The sequence below is a fragment of the Cottoperca gobio genome, chromosome 24 (genome assembly GCF_900634415.1).
Source record: "Cottoperca gobio chromosome 24, fCotGob3.1, whole genome shotgun sequence".
In the NCBI taxonomy this organism is placed as follows: domain Eukaryota; kingdom Metazoa; phylum Chordata; class Actinopteri; order Perciformes; family Bovichtidae; genus Cottoperca; species Cottoperca gobio.
This window is the reverse complement of record NC_041378.1, coordinates 13,411,055-13,437,331: the sequence shown is the minus strand read 5'-3', so window position 1 is coordinate 13,437,331 and position 26,277 is coordinate 13,411,055. Positions and strand designations below refer to the sequence as shown.

The window sequence follows — 26,277 nt, the reverse complement described above, 5'->3', positions numbered from 1 at the left end:
CAAGTATTAAATTGACAATTTTGATAATCAGTTAATCAGTCATGCCATTTCAAATGTAACTAAATATGTTTGTCGTAAATATGAAGCTACAGCCAGGAGACAGTTAGCTTGGCTTAGCTTAGCACAAAGACTGGAAGCACCTAGCCTGGCTCTACCAGCAATTTACAAAAAACAAAGTTTTTTATGGATTTTGGAGTTATGTGGCGAACTATTGCAGTGAGCAGTGCTGCTGACCTGCTGCCTTGTCATCACAGTTAGAGACTCCAGACCCCCAAAACAACTCATTGTTGTCCCACACCTGTGCATGGATAACACAAACATGATTAAAACTACTATTAATGAAATAAATAATATGTAGATTACATAGATAATCATATTTGCAGCCCTACAGTATGTGTTTGAGAGAAACAAAGTTGTAATTTGTGTGTGTTTGTGTGTGTGTGGGGGGGGGGGGGATGAGGTACCTGATAGTAGGCGTGAGTCAGGTCTTTTGTCGTCCTGTGTTATTTTGGGATTTCTGTTACTTGATCAATGGCAGCCATCAGCGCCATGGGCTCGCCAGAGAGTCACTTCCATTAGAGATGTGAGCAGTGGAGAGTATCGTCAGTGAGTATTGACCCTGAAACAGGCCTGACTAGAAGTGTAAAACTGTTATGTAAGGGACACCTCTCATTAGACAGAAGAGGTCAGGCTCATTTGGAAGCATCCCAAATGGAGGACACTATTGAGTTCTTTTGTATACATCGACGACAACTTCCCATTAGCGTTTGATAGCGAGCTATCATAAATCAACAAAATAAAAGTCCTTACACTGCAAAGTTTCTCTTCTGTTCCCATCATTTTAAAAAGCCAAACGACAAATGTGAACGTAAATTCTGAACCTCTCCTCTGAAGTTGTTCTCAGGAGGAACATTGAAGATGTAATATTGTCCCAGTGGAGTTCAGCGATAAGAAAAGGTTTCATTGAAAACTGATGATTCCCTCTGATTTGATTGTAATCCTTGAGTTGACGTCCTTTTGTCCTCATTTTATCATGTCTTGAATTAATTACGTTCCCTATCTGGCCCTCCATCTGCAGATCTCACTTACGGTGTTAAACGGATTACATCCCAGTGCCTTGTAGCTCAAATCACATCATAAGGAGGGGGAGATACTAGAGTCACACATGTTTGAGACTGAGCCTCCGTTGTGATTTCTTTACATCAGTAAACTGACTTCACCGTCCAGTAACACAAAACTGTCTTTGGGCTTTTAGAGTACTATAAAAGAATCTAAAGGGTAAAACATTTTTTTTAATTTGAAGTCAGATCTCTCTTGGTTGTGAACTTTGAAGCTGATGTTATGGAAGCTGCAGTGTTTTGTGAAATGACTGCTTGGAGAGAGCAGCTCAAACACACTCTAGACCTCGCTGTAGTTTTACTTTCAATAACACTTAAATTGCATTTCATTACAGAATATTTCATCTCTGGCTGACTTGTGTGTGTGAGATTGTCATATTGACAGAATCAAACGGAGCATCATGTTTCCAGAATAGAGCATTGTGGGTAACAGGAATAAAGACATGAGCAGTGTGACAGAAGGGCCAAGCAGCTCTCTCTTATGTGCACACACACTTTGTTTAATGTTCTGTTTAACTCTGATTGTGCGAGTGGATTAATTAATTCATGTTCATTTACCTAGAGTGAGGGATTAATCAGCTTTTCACTGCACATTACTCATTACAGAAGAAAGAGGACTGACGCTAATTTCAATTAACATTAGACTTTTAGTAATGGATTATTAAGGTCAACCTCACTTTATCTGTGTTTCTTCTTCTCTCTCCATGCTTAAATGTGCGTCTTTAGGTCCAGCTGTCCAGCGGCAACTCCAGAATGGACCAACCTCAGATGAGATAGAAGCTCAGAGAGCGAGGTAATATTTCTTAACTGAACTTAACAGTGAAATTGTTAAACAAAATGGAAACATTTGTCAAGCCCCTGGACATTTGTATTCACATCTTAAGTACTTCTCTGTAACATTAAGCCTGTATTAACTGATTTTTGGACACAACAAGCTGTAAACAGAAACACAATATAGTGAACCTGTTAGCAAACAGTTGCTAACATATCCAGATATGGATATAAAGAGCAACATCAGCAGTCATTTGAAGTTGCGTTTGTGTCCACCTGGTGAATGTTCAATACTCACTCTCCTTTTAGCTCTGTTTTTGGTATCCATCAACTCCTGAAAGAAATATCTGGCTTTTAGCAGCTAATTGCTTGCTATGTTCACCAGCTACTGTAGTCGCTAACTTTGCCTGTTTGCTGTTTGTTGCTGGGCAGGTAGGGTACAGAGGGGTTTATTCGCTGAAATTAGCTTCCTTCTTCTGAAAATGATGGTATAAGAGCTGCAAGAGTGAACAAAAACAGTAAAGTTGCAAGCTGTAAAACTGAAACAATGAGCTAAAAGAAGCTAAAACACTCTGTAGAGCTGACGGGAACTGCAGTCTGGTGATATGACCCCTCTAACACACACATTGTTATTTGGATACATTGTTAAAAAATATTTATAATAGCACCTTTAAATATTGGCTTAATAAGCAACAATAATGTCCAACATCAAAGTTTGTGAAGAAATGTTTGCAGTGACTATTTATTAAGCTTGTGCTTCAGGAATGTGTGGGTCTGATCTGATCAGATTTGATTGACAGTAGCCTGGAAACATAAGCAAACAACCCCACAACTGTCATCAGATTCTCTTTCAAATGTAGCTCAACTCTGATTGGAGGAAACTGTAACACCACCTTCTTTCCCCATTTCAGACCAGTGAGAAGACCACATTTAAAATAACCAAAACTGTTCTAACTGTGGCAGAAGATTGTTTTTCTTAATGTTGGACCCCATTGAGACTGAAAACAGGAGCACAGTGACACTCCAAACATCTGGAGTTTTGGAAAAGATAAAAGATTCTCAGATATTTTTAGAGCTTCCCACCAGCGAAGTGACATTCTTGTCTTGTTTACCGGTGAGACTTGTTGTATATTAGTGCAGGTAGGATGGCTTGTTCAGAGCATTTAACCAAATTATTTCCAAACCAGAGATGAACTTTAAGTGACCTTGAGAATAGTGGTTAGGATTACGGTAGTGAGTGCTGCCCCTGACAGCCTGTCGCACAGAATGAGCATATGAACTCCAGGGTCGGAGATACACAGATAAATTCATATTCTCTTTATCCCCCGTCTGCCTCGCAGCACTATGGGTAACAGTCAAATAAAGAAGGAAATAAAGGGCAAAACACAGATGTTCTTTTTCTGAATCAAACCTGCAGATTGAATAGTCTAGAAATAATGGATGAGTAGTACTGCAAGTGATTCTTGAGGCAATTTCCATGGTTTACTAAGCGGCCTGCATTTCTTCCACAGTGGCTACAATTCCACCCCTTAGAGACAGACTCAGGCACAACTAGGTCTTTGTTGCTGTTTTTAAACCTGTTTCAGCTCTGCCTATGGTTCATCCAAATGCCAAATGCCTGGGTTTAAGAGAACAAATATGATGGGAGTTACAGCTCTCTCTGATCCTGTGTCTGCTCAACTGAACCTCTGGGCACAAAGGATTACATCTGTGATTGTGAGGGGAGATTGTGTGCTTATGCGTGTGGCTTTCGGGCTTGTGTGCCTGTGTGTGTGTGTGTGTGTGTGTGTAAATTAATTTGACTGAGCTCTCTCCAGTGGCAGCAGGGCAGTTTTGCTCAGCAGCTCTGCCTTTCCCGCTGTGTGCGCTGCTGTCACGTCAGGGAGGTTGCTGGCTCAGCACTTCTGCTCTCCAACACACAGCTGGAAAACTCCACTTCCGCTCCATGAGCTGTCTCCTTTCTCTCTCCCTCCTGAGTCGTGACATACATATGCTTCTCACATCAAATCATGAAGGAGAGAGTGATCGGCGTTCAGACAGACAAGGAGGAGGACGTTTACTTCATGCTGTAGGGGAAACTGCGCAGCAATGCCAAAACGTTTTTTGAATTGTGTAGACAAGTGAATGTCATAAAGTCATGTTAAGTCTAAAAGCTACACAAATCAAAGCTGCCGACAGCATGATGACAGCAACAGAGAAAGTCATCCCATCTGCCACAATTTAGATGTCATGGAAACACTAAAGTTGCTCTTAAAAAAATAATCAACCAGACAACGAGATTTCAAAGAATTTCCCATTTCTTTCCTACAGTCATTTCACATCATTTCATGAAAGGGGTGTAGTCCAAATATACTTTATACCCCATTTCATTCAACTTTGTTTAACAGTGGTATTTGAAAAAGTATACCTATCAAGTTGGGTAGGAATATGTTTTTTTATCAGAATTTTAAGATTTTAAAGCTGCACTAATCACTACTTTTATATTAAGAATGGAATAAAAGACTATGTGTAATGTAATGTGACAAACCCACACAGAATTATCACTTGACTTCCCCTCAGTTCTACTTAGCCTTTTAGTGTCATTTATTTGGTTTTACAACCTGCAACTTTAATTTGGTCTCACGACTTTCATCAACCTCATTTCCAGCAGGTATTTGCCTCACACCTAACACCAAACACCAAACACCAAACACCAAACACCAAACACCAAACAGACACAGTTAGCTACTAGCTGGTAAATATATATTACCATTTAACCACTAATGAGCCCAATATTTCCCTCAGGTTGGAGTCCAACTCAGAGCGTAAGGGAGAGTGAAGATTGGACAAGCATGACCCTAAATGAATGTTGCTGTGTATCTGCTGTGTGAATAGGAAACTGTTTGCTAACATGTTAGCCATATTCACTTTATAAGGTGATAAAATGTCACTGTTGTCTTTCTCCTCTATCTTTAAAAAGTGGAAAAAAAGATCACAGGAGAATTGTATTTGTGAAACGTTACTATATTTAGTGCTGGCTGGTCACAGCTCATGCACAATAGACCCTGCAGTCGTTACAGTAACTTGTCACTTTTATTTGGAGCTGCTGATGTTCGAAGTTTCCTATTTGCAGCTTTCAGGCAGGAGCACTTTTCTCTGGCTGCGGCTGTGAGATGGTTGGCTGCACTGTTCCCGTAGGATAGGAAAATGACAGAATCACAGATAAGACGTGACATTTGTGATATTAAGTGACCGGGCGTGTTTCCTCTATGTCCCTTTAGGCAGATGATAGAGCAGCAGCAACAATTGCAGGCACACTTGGAGCGGGAGCGACGAACGTCCAACTCAGGTACTCGCATTAAAGGCATATCATATTATTATATTCAATAAAATATGTTTTTGTTATTAAGTGCATTTGAACTCAAATACTCACACAGTAAAAAGTGCATTGACATCTTCTCAATCTTCACGCGTCACACTTTCCGTCCAGGTTCTCCTTTCCAAGGCCACCCTGCTGTGCTATCTGTGGCCCCGCCAGTAATACCTCCTCCAATGAACATGGGTGGCCCTCCTCCCCCTCCACCACCGCCGGGACCTCCTCCACCTTCAGCAGGGGCACCCCCGCCTCCTCTCCCACCTCCACTTCCCATGTGCGGTGGGAACGGGGATGAGTCCCCCGCCCAGACAGGTCTCGCCGCTATGATCGCCGGAGCCAAATTGCGCCGCGTTCAAAGAGTGAGACGCCAGTTTATCTTTGTGACTTTGATGTCTTGATCTTCCAGTCAGGCAGATATAACTGGATTATCTCCAAACCTGACTGGCATACTTGAAAAGTTGATCATTTGTACACATCAGAGAGTAACTTTGGACTTCACTCCTCTCCCTAGCCCCAAGACGAAAACTCTTCAGGCGCCAAAAACGATGCCAACCGAACAAGCGGAGGAAGTGGAGGAAGCGGAGGAAGCGGAGGACTGATGGAGGAGATGAACGCTCTGTTGGCGCGAAGGTCAGAGCAATGAGTTCAGAAAAACCACAAAAGCATTTTGCACCGTCATCCTTCAGCCACACTGAAGACATAATTAGTCAGCAAAGCTTTTAGTCAATGTGTGGTTCAGGATCCAGTGGTGATTATTGTTATTACACTTACATTGAATAATGCCCAGTTCTCACTTGAGGCTTCTTCTTTCCCCCAGAAGGAAAGCAGCCTCAGAGCGGCCTGAGGACAGCCAAAACGTGAGTGAATGGAAAAGAGTGATGTTTGCAATTCATGAAGCCGGTGTTGAGATATACAAAGATAATTAGGATGATTAGTTGAGCATGATGATGATCATTGTTATTTTGACGTATCGTAATTTTCATTACTTGCATTGTGATGAAAACATTGAGGAAAAATAATGAAATGATGAAATAAACCTGAATGGTTATTATGTATTAATAAATGACAGTGTTCATGATGAGTGTGATGCTGATGCACGCAGTAATGCATATTAATCTAACTTATGTCTTCCTGTAGGATGACCAAAATTCACCCAACACCCGGAGTGGACAGAATGCCACAGGTGGGGAAAACACAGTAATGTGTTTTTATATATTTAGATAATCTTCCTGCCTGGGCTGGACAGTAAAGTTTCTAATCTATATGAAATGATTCCAATGAAAGCCTTACAGACCCAAAGCCTTGGGGCAATAGAAAACATACAAAGAAGAATACATATCTACTAGGTGGAAATGTCAGTAAATGTCAGCTGGTTTTTCTGTCTAACCTTGTTCCTGTCGTCTAGATGGTGCAAAGAAGCCTTGGGACCGAGCTAACTCCGCAGACAGGTCGATGGTTTCAAGGTGAGAGCTGGAAGCAGAGCAGCTCATCAGACATGTCCGGAGACAGAACAACAGCAGTGAATCTGACAGAGAATCTTTCTTTCTTTGTCTGCAGGGTACGGCCCGTCGGGGGTGGCAGTGACACAGACTCGTTAGACCTTGATAAAATGAAACAGGTAAACTGTAAAACCCACTGTAATAACTGCACACTCACTCAAAGTCAGACCACTTCATTGTCAAACAAAGCATTTGTTTTCCAAAAGTTCATTTGGATTTTTCGCTGTAAATATTTGCTTCCTGTGAAAAGAATAACTTTGAACACATATTTACGTATTTGTTTGTGCTTCATTAGGAAATCTTGGAAGAGGTGTTTCGTGAATTGCACAAAGTGAAGGATGAAATCATCGATGGTATGTTTAATTTTCTCTTGGAACGCTAAAGAGGGGTAATCAATCAACATTTAGGAGCACTGTCTCTCTCCTAATTTATCTTAATGAATATTTAATTGGAAATCTAACTAGAGGGATGTTGGGAGTTGGGTAGTTGTGTGGAGTTGTGACCACTAGGCTGCACTACAGGCCCAGAAACCTGAACATAGAAACCTCATACTGTATATCACAATCTACAACACATACACAAGAAGCTTTTTTTTTTTTAAGATGGATAAATAGATAATGTATTACCTCACACAGATGTGTGTACTTTGGGTTATTAAATTGTTGTAGTATAAAATGTGTCAAACAACTTGCGTTAGAAGAATGTTTATTACATTGTGAACAAATTAATAGGGAATATAGAAAATTGTCCAAATATAATATAATTTCCTGCTGAATGAGTCTGAATCTGTTCATGTAGGAATAAAAAACTCCTTCAAAAATATCGTCTTCAAGCCCTAAATATGAAATTATAGAGACAGTATCACGTTTACTAGACATGTATTTATACAATACTATGAAAGATTATAATACACAATAATCTTGATACATATATTTCTAGAATATTATAATAAAAGGCCAAAAAGGACAATATAATCCTGATAATTTAATAAATATTTCAAATTTTGTAAAATATATTGTTTTACAATATTATAGTGAAAACTAATACATTACAAAAACATTCTTAGAAACTGAATGACATTATAGACTGTGACACATATATTGATAAAATATTATAACAAAAATACATAATATATAATGTAGACACCGTAACACATGTATTAGACATGTACATACTACAACTGTCAATTTACTTAATAAAGAATCATATTTTTAAAGATGATGTAATAATAATGTTGACTTATAATGTAATAACTTACATATATGAGAAATATGTGAACACTTTGTGTAATCAAATTGTTTGTCAATAGTTAAAGTATGCCAAAATAAAAAACTAAATACATATATATAATATATAAAATATTATAGGAATGTTTATTCCAATGTCAATTCATATAATACCTAATGTTCCTGTTTTCTCTCCTTTTCCTACAGCCATTAGACATGAACTCAGTCGAATTAGCACGACATAATGTTTCAGAGCCACTCCCCCGACATGAACCACCTTTTTGAACCATTGCCCCTGCAGCAGCTGCTGTGGCCCTGAGGAGGAAAAGTCAGGAACGTGAGGCCCAAACTGTGACATCTACTCATCCGGTTCAGCTGTGGTGTTAGAGCTGTAACACCTCAGACATGTCTGTGTAACATTTGGTTTGTTTGCTTGGACGTGAAAGGGGCACACTCGCGTACTGCTTCCTCGGATTTCCTCACATTTTCTGTGTGTTTGTTAGCCCAGTTTGCCCCTCTGTCCTCGGCCTGAAGGAAAACGCATAAAATTCTTATCATTTTCACAAGTTTGTTTTAAACTTTTAATTATTATTACTATCATTTTCATTATTATTACTATCATTTTTATGATTGTCAATGTAATGTTGATATGAATAGTAGTAGCGTAGTAAGTACAATGATAATAATGAGGAAATGATCATGAGTATTTGATAGTAATGATAATGTTGAGAATTATAATTGCACATCATTTTATGTCAACCTTTTGTATTTTTTATTATTTGTTTTCGTTTGTTTTTGTTTTAGATACAGTTGCAAGCACATCCAAAAAAATATTCTCATCATCTATCCCAGAACATTTTTTTAAAGGTTTTTTATCCTTTTCGCCAACACAGCTACGTGTGGAACCACGGCCGAAAAATACAGGCTTTGACCTGAAACCGAGGGTGGAATAAACTTCTTTGGATATTGCAATCTTATAAACAAAAAAAACTTAATAAATAATACACCAGAGTATTTGTGAACATGTTGTTAATAAAATGTTTATTGGCTGCAAGAATATCGTGAAGTATTGTTCATTTTATTCTCTCCTTTTATGACAAAGTGCTTCCTGGTTTGACAACGGAAAAAAAGAACCGCACTAAGTTTAAAATGAATTCAAATAAAACTGTGAACAATGTCTTGGATAAATGAGGCTGTCTCTTTGTTTGGGTCATGTTTTTTCTTGCCTGAGTTTTGATTTTGCAACACAGAAACGTGCTTATTGAAAAGGAGGCATAAATTACAGCTGGTGCAGCGCAGAGAAGTGTGAAACATTTGAGCTGTTTCTGTGCAACCGTATTGTGTTATTCAAGTGTTGCACACAATGTAGGATGCTGTGATAGTGTCCTGCAAATATATTTTCTAAATAGATTCAAAAGTTAAAACCAGATAATCAATGAATGTAATACAGTTGTTATGTATTACTTTATTTATTTATCGGGTATTTATTAGAGTGTTTGTTATAAAATAAAATTAATTATAACACAATCATAGATTAAACCATAGGAGTAAGGTGTTTTCCTTCATAGGCCATATTTTCTGCAGCCTCTTGTAAATTAATGTATCATTTAAATAAAACTACACACTTTTTAAGCTCTATCTTATTAGCTACCTCAATACTGTTTTGCTTCCATACAATGGATACAACTGGTTGAGACATGACGGTAGGAAGACTTTATTAAACGTAGCTAGCTAGGTAATGATTTCCACAGCTTTCTATGTATGTTCAATATTTGGCATGTTCAATAAAACATTAAAGGCTACGTTGTGAGTAAACACAAGCTCCTATAAAAATGTATTAATCTACATAAACCCCAGAAATTACCTACATACATACATGTGTGTGTCTGAGTTTCGATTATCTCGCCAACCCTCAGACCGATCTACTTCACGCTTGGCACGTGTGTTGCTGAGGACCCGAGGGTGTGCAGTGCTCTGTGTGAAGTGATTTGGATCAGTGGTTCTGTAGAAAACTGCGAAAACCTGGTCGCCCAGACTTTGGTTAGTGCATGAGCTGCAGACGCGCATCATTTTGTGCGTGTGTGTGTGTAACTTATTTTCACAGGTGGTCGGAGCGGCTATGCAGCCTTGTAGCACAGGGGGAAAGCGAGAAATATACACAAATCTATTACATTGTAATTTATTCCCATGTATTCAGATGAATTAATCAGCGGCTGAAAAGCCTCTCTGGCACAATCCCCCTCTGCCAGTCCCACTCAGCAAAACTTTGTTAAAAACAACAAGGAAATAACCATGCTGCTCTAATTACCGACCAAATATACTGATAAAATTACATTCACCATCTTTTTCTGAATCTGTCCAAACATCCCCTGTAATTCGGCAAACACATAATCCACCAAAGATCACATTTTAAAGTATTATTTTAATTATATCCAGGTATTCACCCCTCTGCTCTTCTGAAATGGAAAGAAAGGAAAAGCAGTCCGACAGTGACATTCTATTCACTAACACCACTTTCACATAACACAGCGCCTTCTACAGTTACTGTGGTGTCTTCCTGATTTTAGCAGCTTTTCCCTTATCATCTTCTCACAGAACTTTATCTGAATTTATAATCATTTTGATTTGAAAGCCTCCCACTGTCTCTCCTACTGCAGTACCACTCTGTGCCTGAGTGGTTACTGATGTGGGGGCGCTGTTTTACCAAAACACAAATATTATGTGATATTGACAGAATTGTTATTAACAGAATGTGAATGTTTCTTGACTTAACCCAAGAGTTTTGTTTTAAATTACGATTTATTTTTTCTGGGAGACGACCCCAAAACACCTCCACCATTATGTGCCTTTCCAACTTTGCTCTCCCATTTAGTACTAGTTGATATTAATTCAAAGGATGGCATCAAATGCAAAAACTGCTTTCCATGTAGCACTAGTGGTCACACCATAATAAGGGATGTCACAGCGGGTGTTTTTCACATCTCATCATAATGATCTCATCATAGCTTTAATCTGAAGGGCAGAATGGATCTTCATAAAGTGTTTAAAAAAAACTCTGCAGAGCTGGACTATATTAAAAATCTAAATTAAATCAGTTACAATTGGCCAACAAAAACGTTATTAAAAAATACCAATTCTTGGTATGTAAAGTTTCTTTCCAATTGCATCCCATTCAGGTTGAATAAGCAACTTTTATTAGATAATTTTTGCATCTGGTCACATTTTATAGATGTTATAGATATTATTTGATTAATGGAAAACAATCTAGACAATAAGTGAGGTTTAATAGTTGCAGAGTTGCAAACACCAGATGTTCACTCCATTGACTATTACTATTATGTTATTTACCTGTTGGGTTTTATGTATGAAGAACAATTTGTTCAGATAAGTGCTTTTGGGACAAATATAACTAAACCTCAGGTAAACAAAGTTTGGCAACACTGTTATGAAGTTAGCGCTGGGTTTCACCAAAATCTCGCGATGTTTCGTATTGGAAAGGATAGTGGCAACGAGAACTAGCGTGGGACGGAGTGGAGAGAGTTGTTATCGAAGAAGAGGGAGAACAGAGAGAGACAGGAGCAGAGCTGGGGGTGTGTGAGTGTTTGTGAGGTCAAAAAAAAGGAGCACAACACGGCGTGAATGACAGAGGCAAGCTGGCGGACTATAACATGGCATCCGGAGATACGCTGTACATTGAGACAGACGGCTCGGAGATGCCGGCCGAGATCGTGGAGCTCCACGAGATAGAGGTGGAAACGATACCGGTGGAGACTATCGAGACCACGGTGGTCGGCGGGGATGACGACGACGAAGACGAAGACGACGACGAAGACGACGACGACGACGACGATGGACAGCCCATGATCGCACTCCAGCCGCTAGTTACGGACGACCACAACTCGATCCACCACCACCACCACCATCACCACCATCAGGAGGTGATCCTGGTGCAGACCCGGGAAGAGGTGGTCGGTGGGGATGACTCGGACATGCACACGGACGGCGGGAGCGGGTTCGAGGACCAGATCCTCATCCCGGTACCGGCTCCGGGGGTGGAGGACGAGTACATCGAACAGACTTTGGTGACTGTGGCCGGGAAGAGCTCCGTGGGTCGGATGAAACGGGGAGGCGGCACCGGTGGCAAGAAAGCGGGCAAAAAGAGCTATTTAAGCGGTGCAGAGGCTGGCGGGAGAAAATGGGAACAGAAGCAGGTGCAAATAAAGACACTGGAGGGGGAGTTTTCTGTTACAATGTGGGCATCGGGTAAGTAAACGTTAGCCCGGCCGTGTCTGTCAGCTTCGCTGTTAGCCGTTGCATGAGGCCTCATTGCCAGGGCGTTGTCCTGCTGCACCAGACTAGTTCCTGGAGTGGTACGTCGCAACAGCGTAAAAAGCGACACATAATGCAAGTTTTCGATGCAAAATCCTGCTATGTCGTATTGAAATGTTTTTGTTTTGAAAGGAGGCCATGTTTTAAGTGTTGCTGGGCGCCGCCATATTCCCCTAGACTAGTAAGTATGGCGGCGGCCCCGAAAAAATGGCGATAGTCGCGGCCAAGCAGAGATGGCGGCGGTGCTAGGGGATAGAGACAGCAGGGTTTTAGATATCTGCAGGCCGCAAAACGGGCTCACGTGCTGCTCAACTGCAGCTGGTGTAACGCCGGAGGATTATGTAAAGTGTGTAAAAGTTTAATGTGCGTGTAATTGTGAGTCAGGTACTATTTAGACAGTAAATCGTTTAGCAGTTAGCTCTGGTTGCTGTTGGTGGTAGTTTACCAGACAGCTTAGCCTCTGCATCGGGCTGACTACTGCCTCTGTGCAGAGTAGCGGTACTGCGTGCAATGTAATGTTGACTAGGTGTTAACCCATTATTACTGAAATAAGTTCATAAAGCAACCAAAAGCTAATATTTCTGAGGTTGCTCAATTTATTTCTTAGCCAGGTGAAAAAAAATCTGGTTGAAATATTCTTTACTGATAGTTTGCTTGATCGTTTTGTGTTTGAGGACACAGCAGCTGTCTGGAGCTATTTTAGTGCACTTTGCTGGTTGGTTTAGATTTGAAGTTAAGCCAGGCGTTTAGATTTGACTGTACACTGCATTCTGTTATTTTCCCTTCTGTAGATGTAAATATGTAATTGAAGTTGTTGTTATTTTCTAAATGTTTGTGTCTTTTCTTGGTTGTAGCACTTATTTTCTTTTTACTCTTAACGTCTGTCATGTTTAGTGTTATCTAAGTTAGCAAGCAATCATAAGCATTTATTAAAACATGTTTCACGGTATACTTTACAAGTAAAAACCTGAGAAAAAAAATGAGCAATAGGGTAAATAATATATGGAAATAGGTAATTTTTCTATTAATGAAATGCCAAAGTAATGTCCTGATATAACTTCAGGGCTGAGGCAGCAGCAGATGTTTTTGCCATCCCTCAGGCTTGTTGCTAGGGAAACACCAATGTGTTATCGGTTCAGTCTCTGTAATGTTTTCCTAGATAACAATAAAGACATTGACCATGAGTCGGTGGTGGAGGAACAGATCGTCGGGGAGAACTCTCCTCCAGACTACTCCGAGTACATGACGGGGAAGAAGCTGCCCCCTGGTGGTATCCCGGGGATCGACCTCTCGGACCCCAAACAGCTGGCTGAGTTTGCCAGGTGAGTGTGTCTGCATGTGTCCCAAATGTACACACACACATTTGTGTTTTTCCTGAGAAAAACACAAATTGTGGACCGCTCTAATTAATAGCCAAAATAAAATATCACAAAGGTGAAACGTAGTGTGAGGTCAACATGGCTCGACACAATCGTCAGTTATTCTGTTTAGCTTGAGTCAGGCACATTTTCTATTTATGGAACTTTGCTTCTTTGTTGTTTTCCCTTTCAAGATTTGAAATTTAAAGGTTTTATTTGTCATATGCTCAAAATGTATGAGCAGTTAAAAGCAGGTTGTGATATATTTGGGCTGTGTTAAAAAGACAAGTGTGTAATAGATTTGAATGATTTAGAATAAGACAACAATAAAAGACAACAATAACATTTTAAAGCACTGGTTTTTAGCATGTTCTGTGTATAGTATTTATTAGGAAAGGTGTACCATTGTTATGTGCTAAAATACCAAAATACAAGACCAAAAAGAAGTATTCTGACTATCACAAAAAGTGCCTGCAGTGCTTCTGTAAACATGTTCCACCTGGAGGTGAAATGTCACTGTTTCCTCTGCAACAGACAACCGCTTACTGATACGGGTTATTGATTAGCTAAAACAAATCAACATTAAAAGTGGACTTGTAGATAACATGTGTAAAGCTTTGCGACATGTGTCTATTTTTGTTTGTTTAAAACCCACACTGTCTTTTTTGTTTTTCGAAATCAGGATGAAGCCCAGGAAAGTCAAAGAGGATGATGCTCCCCGGACGATAGCGTGTCCTCATAAAGTGAGTATAATGACGTTGTCCCCAGATAAACCTTGCCACAGCTTTGCAAAACCAAAAAAATAGAGTTCATAGTTCCTGGTTTAAGAGTCTTAAGGCCCTGTCACACATATCCGTATGACAGAAACGTATGCCGGCGCATACGAAATATCGGCAATAGGTTGATATAAATTAAGGGTAAGTTGTGATCGTTTGAAGGACGCAGACGATACGCCGAACACGCCAGACATACGGCCCTGTCCCACAGCTCCGTATGGCAGAAACATGCCGGCGTATATGAAAATTAGCAAAAAATGTGTCAGAGTCCAAATACGTCCAACTTTTCCACTAGCGGTGTTGTAGCTGACGTATACATAACAAATACATAATGAATTATTATACGTATGTCAAACATTGATAGCGTATCACTTATTTAAAACGTATCAGAGCGTCTGGTCAACGGAGCTGGAAAAGTGCCACTTGGTTCACGTCATGCTGATACTGGAGATCGGCTAAGATGCTGAACGCTAGCTGTACTGTAGAAACACGTTTAATAAGTTACTCCGTCATCAGGCATCATCTTAACATAGGGTCGGAATAGGATTATCCACTCGTTATCAATAAGTTGGCTGTAGGGATTCACTGTCAGCTGACGTAGCCTATATCTAACGTTCCTCTAACGTAGTCACGTAGGTATTTACGTACTATATTTACGTAAATAAGTATTCACGTACGTATTCCGTATTCACGTATGTCTAACGTACCTTATATGTAACGTCTGCATATCTTATGAAGCACATGTCGGGTAATTTTGAACATGCTCAAAACATCAGCGTTCAACAACGCACCCCAGCGTAACAAAGTGAGCTCTTAACGAATACTACTTATACCTTACCTTATATCAACGTAAACCAGCGTGTTGCCGATATTTTGTATACGCCATATTTTTGTATACTTTATGCATTCGTTGGGTATTTGTCTGATACATTTTGTATAAGTAGGTGATGCTCTATCAATAGGTTAGACATGCGTATCTGTATACTTTTCCGATCCGATGAAAAGTTGGACGTATTTGGACTCTGACAAATTTTCATATACGCCGGCAGACGTTTCTGTCATACGGATATGTGTGACGGGATCTTTACATTGTTACATTTCTGGGTAATTGAACATTTCTGTCTAGGTTATTTAAAAGTGAACAAAGCACTTGAGTGTATTGATGTTCATGTACTTACAAGATCAATCAAGCCTCATCTGAACTTTACGTGTTTAGCTAATGTAAAGGGTTATTTTCTGTATGAGCAGTCTGAAGCTGTTAGCAATACATTACCATTATAGGGAAGAATAGATGTAACGCCACTTCTTTTCAGGATTTAAACCTAATGGAAGGAAACTAAAAGAAATGCTGGAGACACTTGACATTTACGAGGAAACTAAAACACCCCTTCAGAGTTTACAAGTCTGCTGCGGAGAACCTTAAATCATTTGCTTGTCTGTGCTGTTTGTCAACTCCGCACTTTCTTTTGTCTGCAGGGCTGCACAAAGATGTTCAGGGATAACTCGGCCATGAGGAAGCATCTCCACACCCACGGGCCCCGCGTGCACGTCTGCGCCGAGTGCGGCAAGGCATTTGTCGAGAGCTCCAAACTCAAACGTCACCAACTTGTTCACACGGGGGAGAAACCCTTCCAGGTTGGCATCTGTACTAACGTCACACACCCCCGCGTAGATTCCCTTGCACTATTTTTTACATTTTAAGCACATAAGCCCATCACAGTTTTAATGTCAAATTCAAGCTAAGCAGAATGGGATAATAACTAATTGATCGCTCATGGCGTTGAAAATCATCCCCCACCAAGTACCTAATGCTAGTAAACTTTGTCTTTGAGGAGAAATCAAAGGTCACCCATCACACTGGCAACATTTTGAGTCTATGCAAGACCTTAGACTTCGATATAAACTCCAAAATTCTCTCACATTATTTAAATGTACTTTCCATAATAACTGACTTATTTCAATCACGTGTGTATGTTTTGGCTGGTATTTTTAAAGGAAGTGTTTCTTGTGCATATGCAGTTTACAATGGTAACCTCAACAGATTTACCATCCGTATTCTTAGTTAAACTTCCTTGATTTACCATAAAGGTAGAAAAAGGAGGCTGGTCAACTGGCGAGCAGAGTTTACAGTAACCTCTGTAGCTAGTTGGCCAACCAATGAAGCTAATGTTGGCTTCATGTTTATGTTTCCATCTGACTCATAACTTGTATAATATTTATGTATTGTGTATTTAATGGCTACATACACAATATTGTCCTATTTTTTATTATCACCTATAAACCCCAAACTATTGTAGAGTAGTTAGTTTGTGCCATGCTCTGTCACTACTGTAGTAAGCTAGTTAGCCGGACCTGCTAACGTTTTGCAGCTTACGTTAGAGCAGATAAATGCACTGTTCATACATTCCTTACATTTTTGCTCTTGTTTCTACATGGCAGTGTCACTCTTACTACAGCCTTATACACACCGCTACAACATGTAGGGAAATCAAAAGTGTAATTATTGGATGTCCTATGCTGTATAATCAGATTCCCGTGCTCCTCTCGTTTCTTTTAGTGTACCTTTGAAGGCTGCGGGAAAAGGTTTTCTCTGGACTTCAACCTGCGTACACACGTGCGGATCCACACTGGAGACCGCCCTTACGTCTGCCCTTTTGACGGCTGCAATAAGAAGTTTGCGCAGTCAACCAACCTTAAGTCTCACATTCTCACACACGCAAAAGCCAAAAATAACCAATGAGAACCCACTCACCTGCGTCCAGCCACCGAGACAAAAAAAAGAAGCATCCTAGCGGCGCACCTGAAACCTCTTCTGAGGACGGAATGAAAAGCTTGAGACTCTGGCTTGAAAATCTGGCGGAATTAAAGACTTAAGGACACTGAAATTCAGCTAGTTTTCCTGCGTCCCCTTTCTTCTGTTGTCATATTTGGATGATGAACACAGTGACTATTCCCCAAAGCCCCAGCCAACACAGTCCCTTTGTTTCTCCAGTGGCACTCAGCTGCCAGAAGATGGAACTCGTGGACAAACATCAGAGACTTATTTTTACCAGAGTGAGGAGAAGAGCCGCAGTCTATTCGTATTTTTATTTTCTCACATAGCTTTTATTTTCCCCAAGTGTGCATATTGTACACTTGTCTCAGGCTATGTTTAGTAAAAATTGTGATTTATTTTTTTCCCTCGTGCATTATTATACTAAAAGGCCTCAGGCCTTGTGTGACCTGTTTCACATGTATGAGAAGTTTAAAGACAGCTGTATGTTTGCATTTCCATACCCTCTTTGGTTGTATTTTTTTCTCTAACCACAAAATAACCGTGTATACTTGTATTGTATGGCTGTATTGAAATTACGTAGACATAGAGGTGTGATTTAAAGTGTTAACCAATTAAACTTTTAGTCATGAGTTGCTTTATATTTTCTATAAACTGTCTTTACACAGATGAATGAGTAACATAAGCTTTACTCTGAGCGTGTCTGTTAAAGTATCTGGAGTGTGCATTGAATTGACTGCAAGACCATCACTTTCTTTGTTAGAATGTAATGTACAGACGTCAAACATTAACTTCCTTTGTTGATATATTTACACCCATGTATCTCAACTGCCCACAATAAAAGAACTCATTCCAACCCTATCGAAATACACAAAAGCTTGTATTTAGTGTGTCTTTTTGATAGACTCGTTTTGTGTACAAAATACATTGACTAGACACCGACCGACAAAGTGGTTATATTTATATTATTTTATCAAAATTATGGAAATGTCCCTTCTTTCCAAAATGATACACCCTTGCAATAATACTTGCGTAAAGTTATGCACTTTTACACAAGCCCATTTATTATGCAGGACTCACTTTAGTGGAGTGTTTTTATAGTCTGGATACTTCCTCTACCGATGGACGTCATGATGCGTCTTTGTTCTGCATGCTCATTTGTTTTTTAGCATTAGCTAAACATGTAGAGTTCAGATGAGGCTTGATTGTTCTTGTAAGTACATGCAAATCAATACACTCGAGTGCTTTGTTCACTTTTAAATAACCTAGACAGAAATATTTATATTTATATCACAGAGGCTGTGGTCCCTGGTCTGTGCCCATAGTTCAATAATCCATCAATGAACACACACAAGATCTTGGAAAATATAAACATTAAAAAAAGAATCTTGAAACAATGGTGTGCTGTGGAAAATGATCAATGGCATTCTACTAAATGTGCAAAAACATTTAATATCACAAAATTCTAAGGCTTACAATTATTTTGTTTGTGATTAATCTACTAATCAAGTAACCTATTTATTATTTGGCCTATGAAAAGTAATAAAATAGTGAAAAAATATCCTTTATAGTTTCCCAGAGTCCAAAGGGACATCTTTTATATGTGTTGTTTTGTCCACCGGATATTCTGAAATCAATAAATAATTGACATTTTTGCTTAAGCATGACTTCAGCTTCACAAAGTTCCCCCTCAGAATTTCAATTCTTGTAGTTCGTAAACACACTACAGGCTTCCCAAAGAGATGTAAAAACATAAATAAATGTAACCCTCTTCATTCATATTTTATCAGGATAACAGACTTTCTAAAAGCTGCATCATCTCAATGGAATTTCCTTCCTTCCCCCCCCCGGTCTGCACTTGCAGTTTTTGAGTTTACACATAAATCCATTTCATTTTCTGCTCAACCAGCAGGATTAGCACAACTGTCGACCTCAGCTGTCCTGCTTAAAATCCTGCTCTTTAGCCTGATCCTGTTCATGCCGCTGCAGACTCCAGCTCTTACTGCCCCCTTCTGGCACTAGACTGTAGTGCCTTGTACCCAGGTGACAGTGCTATCCATGGTGCTGATCCCCAGGCAGGCGATGCAAACAACTATCAAATCAAATCAAATTTATTTGTATAGCCCAATATCACAAATTATACATTTGTCTCAGTGTGCTTTACAGACTGTACAGGTTACGACACTCTCTGTCCTTAGACCCTCACATCGCACAAGGAAAAACTTCCTAAAAGAAACCCCATAATTAAAGGGGAAAAAATGGAAGAAACCTCAGGGAGAGCAACTGAGGAGGGATCCCTCTCCCAGGACGGACAGACGTGCAATAGATGTCGTGTGTACAGGATAAACAACATAGTACAAATACAACATTTGACAGAAATTATGTTGTGTTGGAAAAAAAAGAAATAGAAAGTTTGGATGAATCCAGGAAAACGTCAATAAGGCTTCCCGGTGTCCAGCAGGACCAGGGCAGCAGGCGCTGTCACGATTCATGATCCTGATGTAAACTTTATCAGTGGCAACCTGCCACATGAGAGACAGACACTCCGGGGATGATACCCCGGATGGTGAGTTAGTAACATACATTTACATAAATGCATACAGATAGAGAGGGAGAAGAAGAGAGGGAGGGGAGGAAGAGAGCAGGGAGGTGTCCCCCGGCAGTCTAAGCCTATAGCAGCATAACTAGGGGCTGATCCAGCCTCTATCAAGAGTTGAGTCTTTTGTTTTGAAAACGGCCCTCACTTTCTGACACATAAATGATCCAGGAGGAAGAGAAAAAGTGAGCTGTTTTTGTTTTTCTGGTGAAGAAATACATTGATTTGGCTCCAGTGCATTCTTGATGTCTTATTGGCTTTTTTAGATTCCAAACAGCTCAGACGTGCTGCTTGAAATTCAGAACCAGCCGCACTTTTCCTCTACCTGAGACCAACTCTGTGTGTGTGTGTGTGTGTGTGTGTGTGTGTGTGTGTGTGTGTATGAGTCAGAGTATATGTTAAAGGCTGATTCAAGCATGATTCCACTTGGGGGTCTCTTTTTTTTTCTAAGGGAGCATTTATTCACGGGATTGGTTGTTTGATTGACAAAGGCAGGGTAGAGTAAATGCGCTACTTGTTATGCAGCTGAAGTCTGTCAAGCCTCCAACACCTGCTCTCTTTCAGATGCTTATTTCATTATGGCTTCTCTCTCCCAAGAGTCACTTTCTTTTTCTTATTATGTTTAATTCTGCGCTGCATGTTTACCTGGATGTTATTCCCTTTTCTCTCTTACTCTTTCTCTGCTGATATTTGCAGCCAAATGTGATCTCACCTACAATCTCCACGCTTGGATTTTCTTTCATTAGTTTGTCTCTCTGTGTTGCACTGGTGGCAAGCAAACAAAGGTTTATCACACTGAAGCATAGCAGGCAGCCTCAGCAGGGACATACACACAGTTCTTACATCTGCACTAAACCACTTCATCTGTGTGTGGAGACTAAATCAGGAAATCCTTATAGAGCAACCCTCTGTGCTTTATTATTCATTTTACATTCCTTAATAACACTTCTGCAAGGATCTTTCTCGCGCTTGTGCTTTGCTTGTCAAGAGCTGAATTTCATAATCATATTAGATGTAAATAAATCCTGAGGCAAAAACAACCACCAGTGTAAAGTGTAAAAGCAAACATTATTACGTGTAACCTTTATAGGCAGAGTCAACTTTATTTTGCAAATACAGAAGGACTTATAGATATACGCTCCTTGGCTACATATAGTGAAATCCTGTCAGTGACTATAATCCTTAACTCCTCCATTGCTCCGTCACACAGTCAATTTGATGCTAAGGAATGCAGAACAGTACAACTCAATTCCATTCAATCTGTAGGTCTGTAACTTAAATCTGTTCTAGACACGTTTAACATTTCTTGAAGTGCCTTTTTTTTTTGCCGCGCGGTGGGCACAGCAAGAGATGCTATTTCCATGCAGAAAATATGTTGCCAAGGTAACAGAGGAGAGAGTATGTGAGAGAAAGAGGCTGAGATACCCCCTGAATACCAGGGCTGCCGCTGCAGACATAGAGCACAGCGCTCCACCTTGTCAGCATCGCTACAGCAGATTTTCAAGCCATGCACACAACACTCGCTACACATCTGAAGGCTTCGAATGCTTTAAATGTCAAGGCAGTTGGGGTTTTATCTTTTGTCTTTATTTGTGTCACACCAAAGGACAGTACAGGCTGTAAATCATCTTTCTGCATCTCACCTCTGTTCCCCTTATCAGCTCTCTTTCTCTCCACCTCTGACTATATATAGACTGCCTTCCTCGCTTTCCTCTGCCTTCAGTTTCAGTCCCTCTCTCTCTGTGTACTCCGTCTCCTCTCTCTAACTCAAACTCATATTTGCTTCATTGGGATGGCCGTGATTAGTTACGCTGTTGCTAAAGTAGGTTGTTCAAGGTTTACAATGTAAGTATGAGTATTCAGAATGTAAAAAATACGACAAATGCTTCTCACGTTACAACATAATATACAATATTCACTATAATCACCATATACTCATTAATGGATTCATCGATTAGGTCCTTTGAGGATTTGCTGCTTTGCTCTGTCTTGTATCATTATTAATATCTGAACATTTGTGGTGAGCATTTTTCACTATTGTCTGACACCTAATAGACTAAATGACTAACAGATTTCAGTCGTAGAAAGTAACGTTAAAGAAAGGGCATTTACACTGCAAGTACAATTTTACTTCACTTGAGAATTTCCATTTGATGCCGCTTTGCGCTTCTATTCGACTTCATTTCTGAGGGAAATATTATACTTCTACTCCACCAGATTAATCTGACGGCTGTAAATCAGATGAGATTTTACATGAAAAATGCATATGAAGGACTTATAAAATAAACTATACTGCCAAAGATTAAACCAGTAGTTACAATAAGCAGTGAGTTGAGGCTCTTGTCACAAACGGTTTCATTTGAATATCTGTTTGAGGCCAAAAGATGTCAATTCAATTTAGTTTCTCACAAAAACAAGCAAAGATTACAGAAAGGTCTTAAAATATGAATACAAATGAATCTTTTTTATCGTTCCAAGTACATTTTTGCTGCTCATATTTGTATACCTTTACATTAGATATGTACTTGTACTTTTACATGGTTGTATTTCTACTTTGACTTCAGTAAAGGCTTTGAGTACTTCCTGCACCCTTATCAACAGATTAATCACTGGTGAAAATAATGATTAGTTGCCGCCCTGCAACATAGCACATTATAATGAGAGTGCTTTGAAGTCAGAGAGCATGTTGAGTCCTTCGTAGCTGAGTTTCATTTTGGTGAAGATCTTGCTTCTTCTGTCTTTATTCAGGCTGCAGTGTAGCATGACGTGCTGCTCAGTTTCTACTTCTTGTCTTTGGCAGACTGACTCAGTCTCTCCTCTCTGGGTTGCCAGGTTTGTCAGTGTTCACCATTGTGTGAGGGTTGTACTGTCCTCTCTCTCACTGTAGTCTACACCAGTCTCTCTCTCTTCCCTTCTCTCTCCCCTGTGGCTTGATCTCTCCCCCATCAGCCACCACACGTCAATCCCAAATCGATCTTTATTTGATTAATACCTTATATCAGGATCTTCATCACGTCGCTCCACGTGGTCACTGAAGGTGAACTCTCTTCAACAGAGCATAGCCATTGCATCTACATTTCAAATCACTGACAGCATGGCTGTGCGGAGATGTGAATGGCCTGCAGGTTCTACACTGCAAACGTGTTCACAGTTAGAGCAAAAGACCTTTAAAGCCCTGTTTATGAAGAGCCACCTGACATTCTCAATTTTACCCGCAGCGGCTGTGTCCCTATAGCTGCAATGGATGACAACTGATCAAACTATAGCTCTGGGACCGCTGCATCGTTATTTTCTGTCAATACCCCCATGTGTGTTAGCATGTATGCTTTCTGTGACCAATTAGCGTGAAATTCAAGTTAAATGTGACACCACGGTTTGTTTGATATCTCAACTTAACAAGCACACTTAGATGAGATCACTGTGAGCAATAAATAAGATTAGCACACAGAAACCCAGTTGATTCATAATCTGAGTGTGAGCTGGTTATGAAAGCCTTGAAGCCATGGAGATTTCTGTGTGTGTGTGTGTGTGTGTGCGTGTGTGTGTGTGTGTGTGTGTGTGGATGTAGAAATTATTCAGCAGTGGGCAAGTGAAATGCAGGCATGCATGCAGGAATATGCAGACGTGGAACCAAGACCAAGTCATTGTTTTGGAAGTCACAAGTAAGTTTCAAGTCTTTGAATTCAAGTCACAAGTCCATTCTGACAAGTCTCAGGTCTTAAACAAGCCGTAATGCGCTCTTCACCAATTTCGACCCGCCGTTTTGCATACTGCAATCCGTTTCTTTTTGACCGCCGCAAACAACATTATCTTTGGTATAATCTTTTCCAACTGGCCCTCAGTAGCGTAACGCTGGTTATTCATGGTTCTCGATAGGATGCTGTTGGTTAAAACAAAGTGAATCTGAGTGTCGACTTGCTTGGAATGAATTGTGTTATTGCTATGATTCATGAAATTAATGGAAATGAATTGATTAGTGGCACACTTTTAAATAACATATGCTTTCATCTTCGGGATTGGGGGAAGGTATTAAGTATTTTCAGTCACGAGAAGTCATGAGTCATTGGTGTTAAGTCTTTTTTGATTGTGTCAAGGAGAGTCTAAAGTCCTCAAATGTGTGACTTGACTCCACACTTCTGGTAACATGTAATAGTTTGGGAGCACTTGGTGCTTCTGCAATGATGAGTGAGCAAAATAATGTGGCCCACGGCCTCCCAACAGCTTCCTGTCCCCCATTACCAGAAGCCTGAAGCCATAACAAGATTAGCATAAGCACTTTTAGTAAAGTCACTGTGAATAGGATCCTAAAAGAGGCTTAAACTGTCCCCCCTTCACCAGCAGTTGATAGATATTGGGAGCTGACTGGTACATCTCTTGGCTGCTGTACTACTAGTACTCTTAGTGATCTCCAACACTGGCAAATCAATGCACGTTCCATCAATGGGGGACGCTCAGTGTAGAGACAGAGAGCAAATCACTTCTATAAGCGATTGCAGCTATCAGGCAAATGGGCAGAGAATGGTTCCTAATGGTGCCTGGTATGTCTGATGTAAACTGCAGCCAGCCTCTTTGTCGTCCATCACCCGGGAGCATATGTAACTGAAGGAGGGGAGGCGGTAGGAGAGAAGAGGAAGAGGAGGAAGCATCTGTTTGTTCTGCATGGGAACCCTTCAGGGGGGCAACACAATAATCTGGGTTCATGTCAAACCAAATCTGGTGTCTGTTGCGCGGGATGAAGCTGAGTCACTTAGAGAGTCTGCGTGTCAAACAGCGGAAGTCACTCTGTCAGCACCCGTGGTGTGTGACCTTCACTCAGCTGACTGCTCTGCGTTCTGATGTGATTTAGAAAATGCTCACTCTTTTTCTGTCTTGGCTATTGTCAAAATCCTGTTGGTAATTGAAGCAGAGTTGACTGAAAATCTGCACATCATAAAAAATGAATGACTCCAACCCTTCTCCAAACCCCTGGAATGTGCAAAGTGAGCAGGTAAAACTTTCAGTGTGAGCAATTAACATCATAACAGGCTGCATTAGTTATCGGCTTCAATCATGAGTTTGATTAGACAGTAACAGTTGTTGCTGAGTAAACAAGCGCGTCTTTAGTTTAGATTTGACCATTTCAATTATCTCCCCCCCTTGCCCAGACTGCTGTTTTCCCAGAAACAGTAATCACATTCACTATTAATGAGCCATGATGTTCATCCTGGACCCATTTACTCCTCTCAATAATGCATACTCTCTGGAATTGCCTGTGCATATTTTACACCATGCCACCTTCCCCCCTGAGAGGGATATCAGTAGAGTTTTGTATCTGGCCCCAGGCTCTCTCTACATGTACTCCCAGGGATCATGCCTGCCAGGGAACAATGTCTCATGTGGCTCTCTAAGACCGCCTGCTGCGCGGAGATAATGAAACACCGAGTTGCAGCATGGAGAGCAAAAAGGTGCTGACACACTTGTTGAAGGACCTCTGTCTTCTTCATTTAAGCCTCCGATTACCCCTCTCTTAACCGTGATTTTTAATAGGCTCTTCAGTTTGTTGAAATAGGCCCAACGATCTCTTTAAATAAGACAATGACCACAAATTGGACACATCAGTGCCCCAATGTGATTTTCCCCGCATCATTATTGTCATTAAAAGCAGGCAATAGTGCCATTGGAGAGCATGTTGGTTTAAGTGCTCCGTAAAGAGACTCATCCTGTCAGAAGCAAGTGAAAGTCACACAAAGGAATGAAAAGCTCATTAGCAGTGACAGCATAAAATGGATTTAATCAGCAGAACATTGAGGCTACTATTGAGAAGAGGGGAGGGGGGGTGGAAGTTAATCAAAATGCTTCACACGGGCCCCCGGTGGCATTTGATCAGCATATCAAAACAGCCCGGACTGATGAGCGTGGATTGGCAAGTGTGTTTGTAGAAGGCAGGTCAGACTCTGAGAGATTGGCAGGTTCAGCTCTCAAGTGGGCCAGTGGGTGGGGGGTGAGGGTTGTTCAGGAGCATGGCAGAGGAGTGAGTCAGCATGATGCAAGACAGTAGACTGGAGAGGAGAGGAAGGGAGGGGGTCAGATGGTGGAAGAGGAGACAAAGGCCAGGATACACATTATAGAGGTTTGGAAAGCAGGTCAGGCTGGTGCAGTGTGGTGAAGGGGAGCGTGTGGTTCTGATCTGGCCACAGGGCTCTCTCCTCCAGACGAGGTCTATCACCGCACACTCACCCCTCCGCTGCCCCTCTTTCTCCCCTCTCACCCCCTTTGTGAAGGTTCACTGAATACCGAAGAGCCAGAGGCTGCCTTACAAAGGATGCTCTTTTCTCATTCTCCTGCCCTGTTTCGCTCTACATTCTCTCTTACTCCCAGCTCCCTGTGCCATCTCCTTCTCTTCTCTCTTTCTCCATCTCTTAGCTGCCTCGCTTTCTTCTCTGCACCTCTCTATTCCTTCATCCTCACCCCTGCCTCTCTGCCTCCCACCCTCCTCC

The 26,277-nt window shown here is 40.7% G+C and overlaps 2 protein-coding genes across 5 annotated transcripts in view; both read left to right on the top strand.

Annotated features, from left to right (window-relative positions):
- The window catches only part of evlb (Enah/Vasp-like b), a 44,934-nt gene extending 35,788 nt beyond the window's left edge, over positions 1-9,146 (top strand). For 2 of the 3 annotated variants that reach the window (XM_029425766.1, XM_029425764.1), the window contains exons 4-13: positions 1,845-1,911; positions 5,150-5,217; positions 5,359-5,603; positions 5,756-5,874; positions 6,062-6,101; positions 6,382-6,427; positions 6,650-6,707; positions 6,802-6,862; positions 7,039-7,096; positions 8,177-9,146. In XM_029425766.1, the coding sequence (XP_029281626.1) occupies positions 1,845-1,911; positions 5,150-5,217; positions 5,359-5,603; positions 5,756-5,874; positions 6,062-6,101; positions 6,382-6,427; positions 6,650-6,707; positions 6,802-6,862; positions 7,039-7,096; positions 8,177-8,214 (800 nt within the window). In that variant the 3' untranslated portion in view covers positions 8,215-9,146. The remainder of the gene's footprint in view (positions 1-1,844; positions 1,912-5,149; positions 5,218-5,358; positions 5,604-5,755; positions 5,875-6,061; positions 6,102-6,381; positions 6,428-6,649; positions 6,708-6,801; positions 6,863-7,038; positions 7,097-8,176) is intronic. The other variant, XM_029425765.1, reaches the window with a different exon arrangement.
- Positions 9,147-11,477: 2,331 nt separating this feature from the next.
- On the top strand, positions 11,478-18,066 carry yy1b (YY1 transcription factor b). Of its 2 annotated transcripts, none has more exons than XM_029425671.1 (5): positions 11,478-12,232; positions 13,458-13,620; positions 14,339-14,399; positions 15,909-16,067; positions 16,990-18,066. In XM_029425671.1, the coding sequence occupies exons 1-5, from the start codon at positions 11,638-11,640 to the stop codon at positions 17,170-17,172; spliced, it is 1,161 nt and encodes a 386-aa protein (XP_029281531.1). In that variant the 5' UTR covers positions 11,478-11,637; the 3' UTR covers positions 17,173-18,066. The 2 variants fall into 2 exon arrangements, with proteins under 2 accessions (XP_029281531.1, XP_029281532.1); XM_029425672.1 differs by having other exon boundaries at positions 11,479-12,232; positions 13,470-13,620.
- The last annotated feature ends 8,211 nt before the right edge of the window (positions 18,067-26,277 follow it).

What these genes read in the sequence shown, in the direction of transcription:
- yy1b (XM_029425671.1), top strand. Translation starts at nt 11,638, where the DNA reads ATGGCATCCGGAGATACGCTGTACATTGAGACAGACGGCTCGGAGATG. An exon ending in CAGCTGGCTGAGTTTGCCAG is followed by an intron (nt 13,621 to 14,338) that starts GTGAGTGTGTCT and finishes TTTCGAAATCAG; the next exon opens with GATGAAGCCCAGGAAAGTCA. An exon ending in CGATAGCGTGTCCTCATAAA is followed by an intron (nt 14,400 to 15,908) that starts GTGAGTATAATG and finishes TTTTGTCTGCAG; the next exon opens with GGCTGCACAAAGATGTTCAG.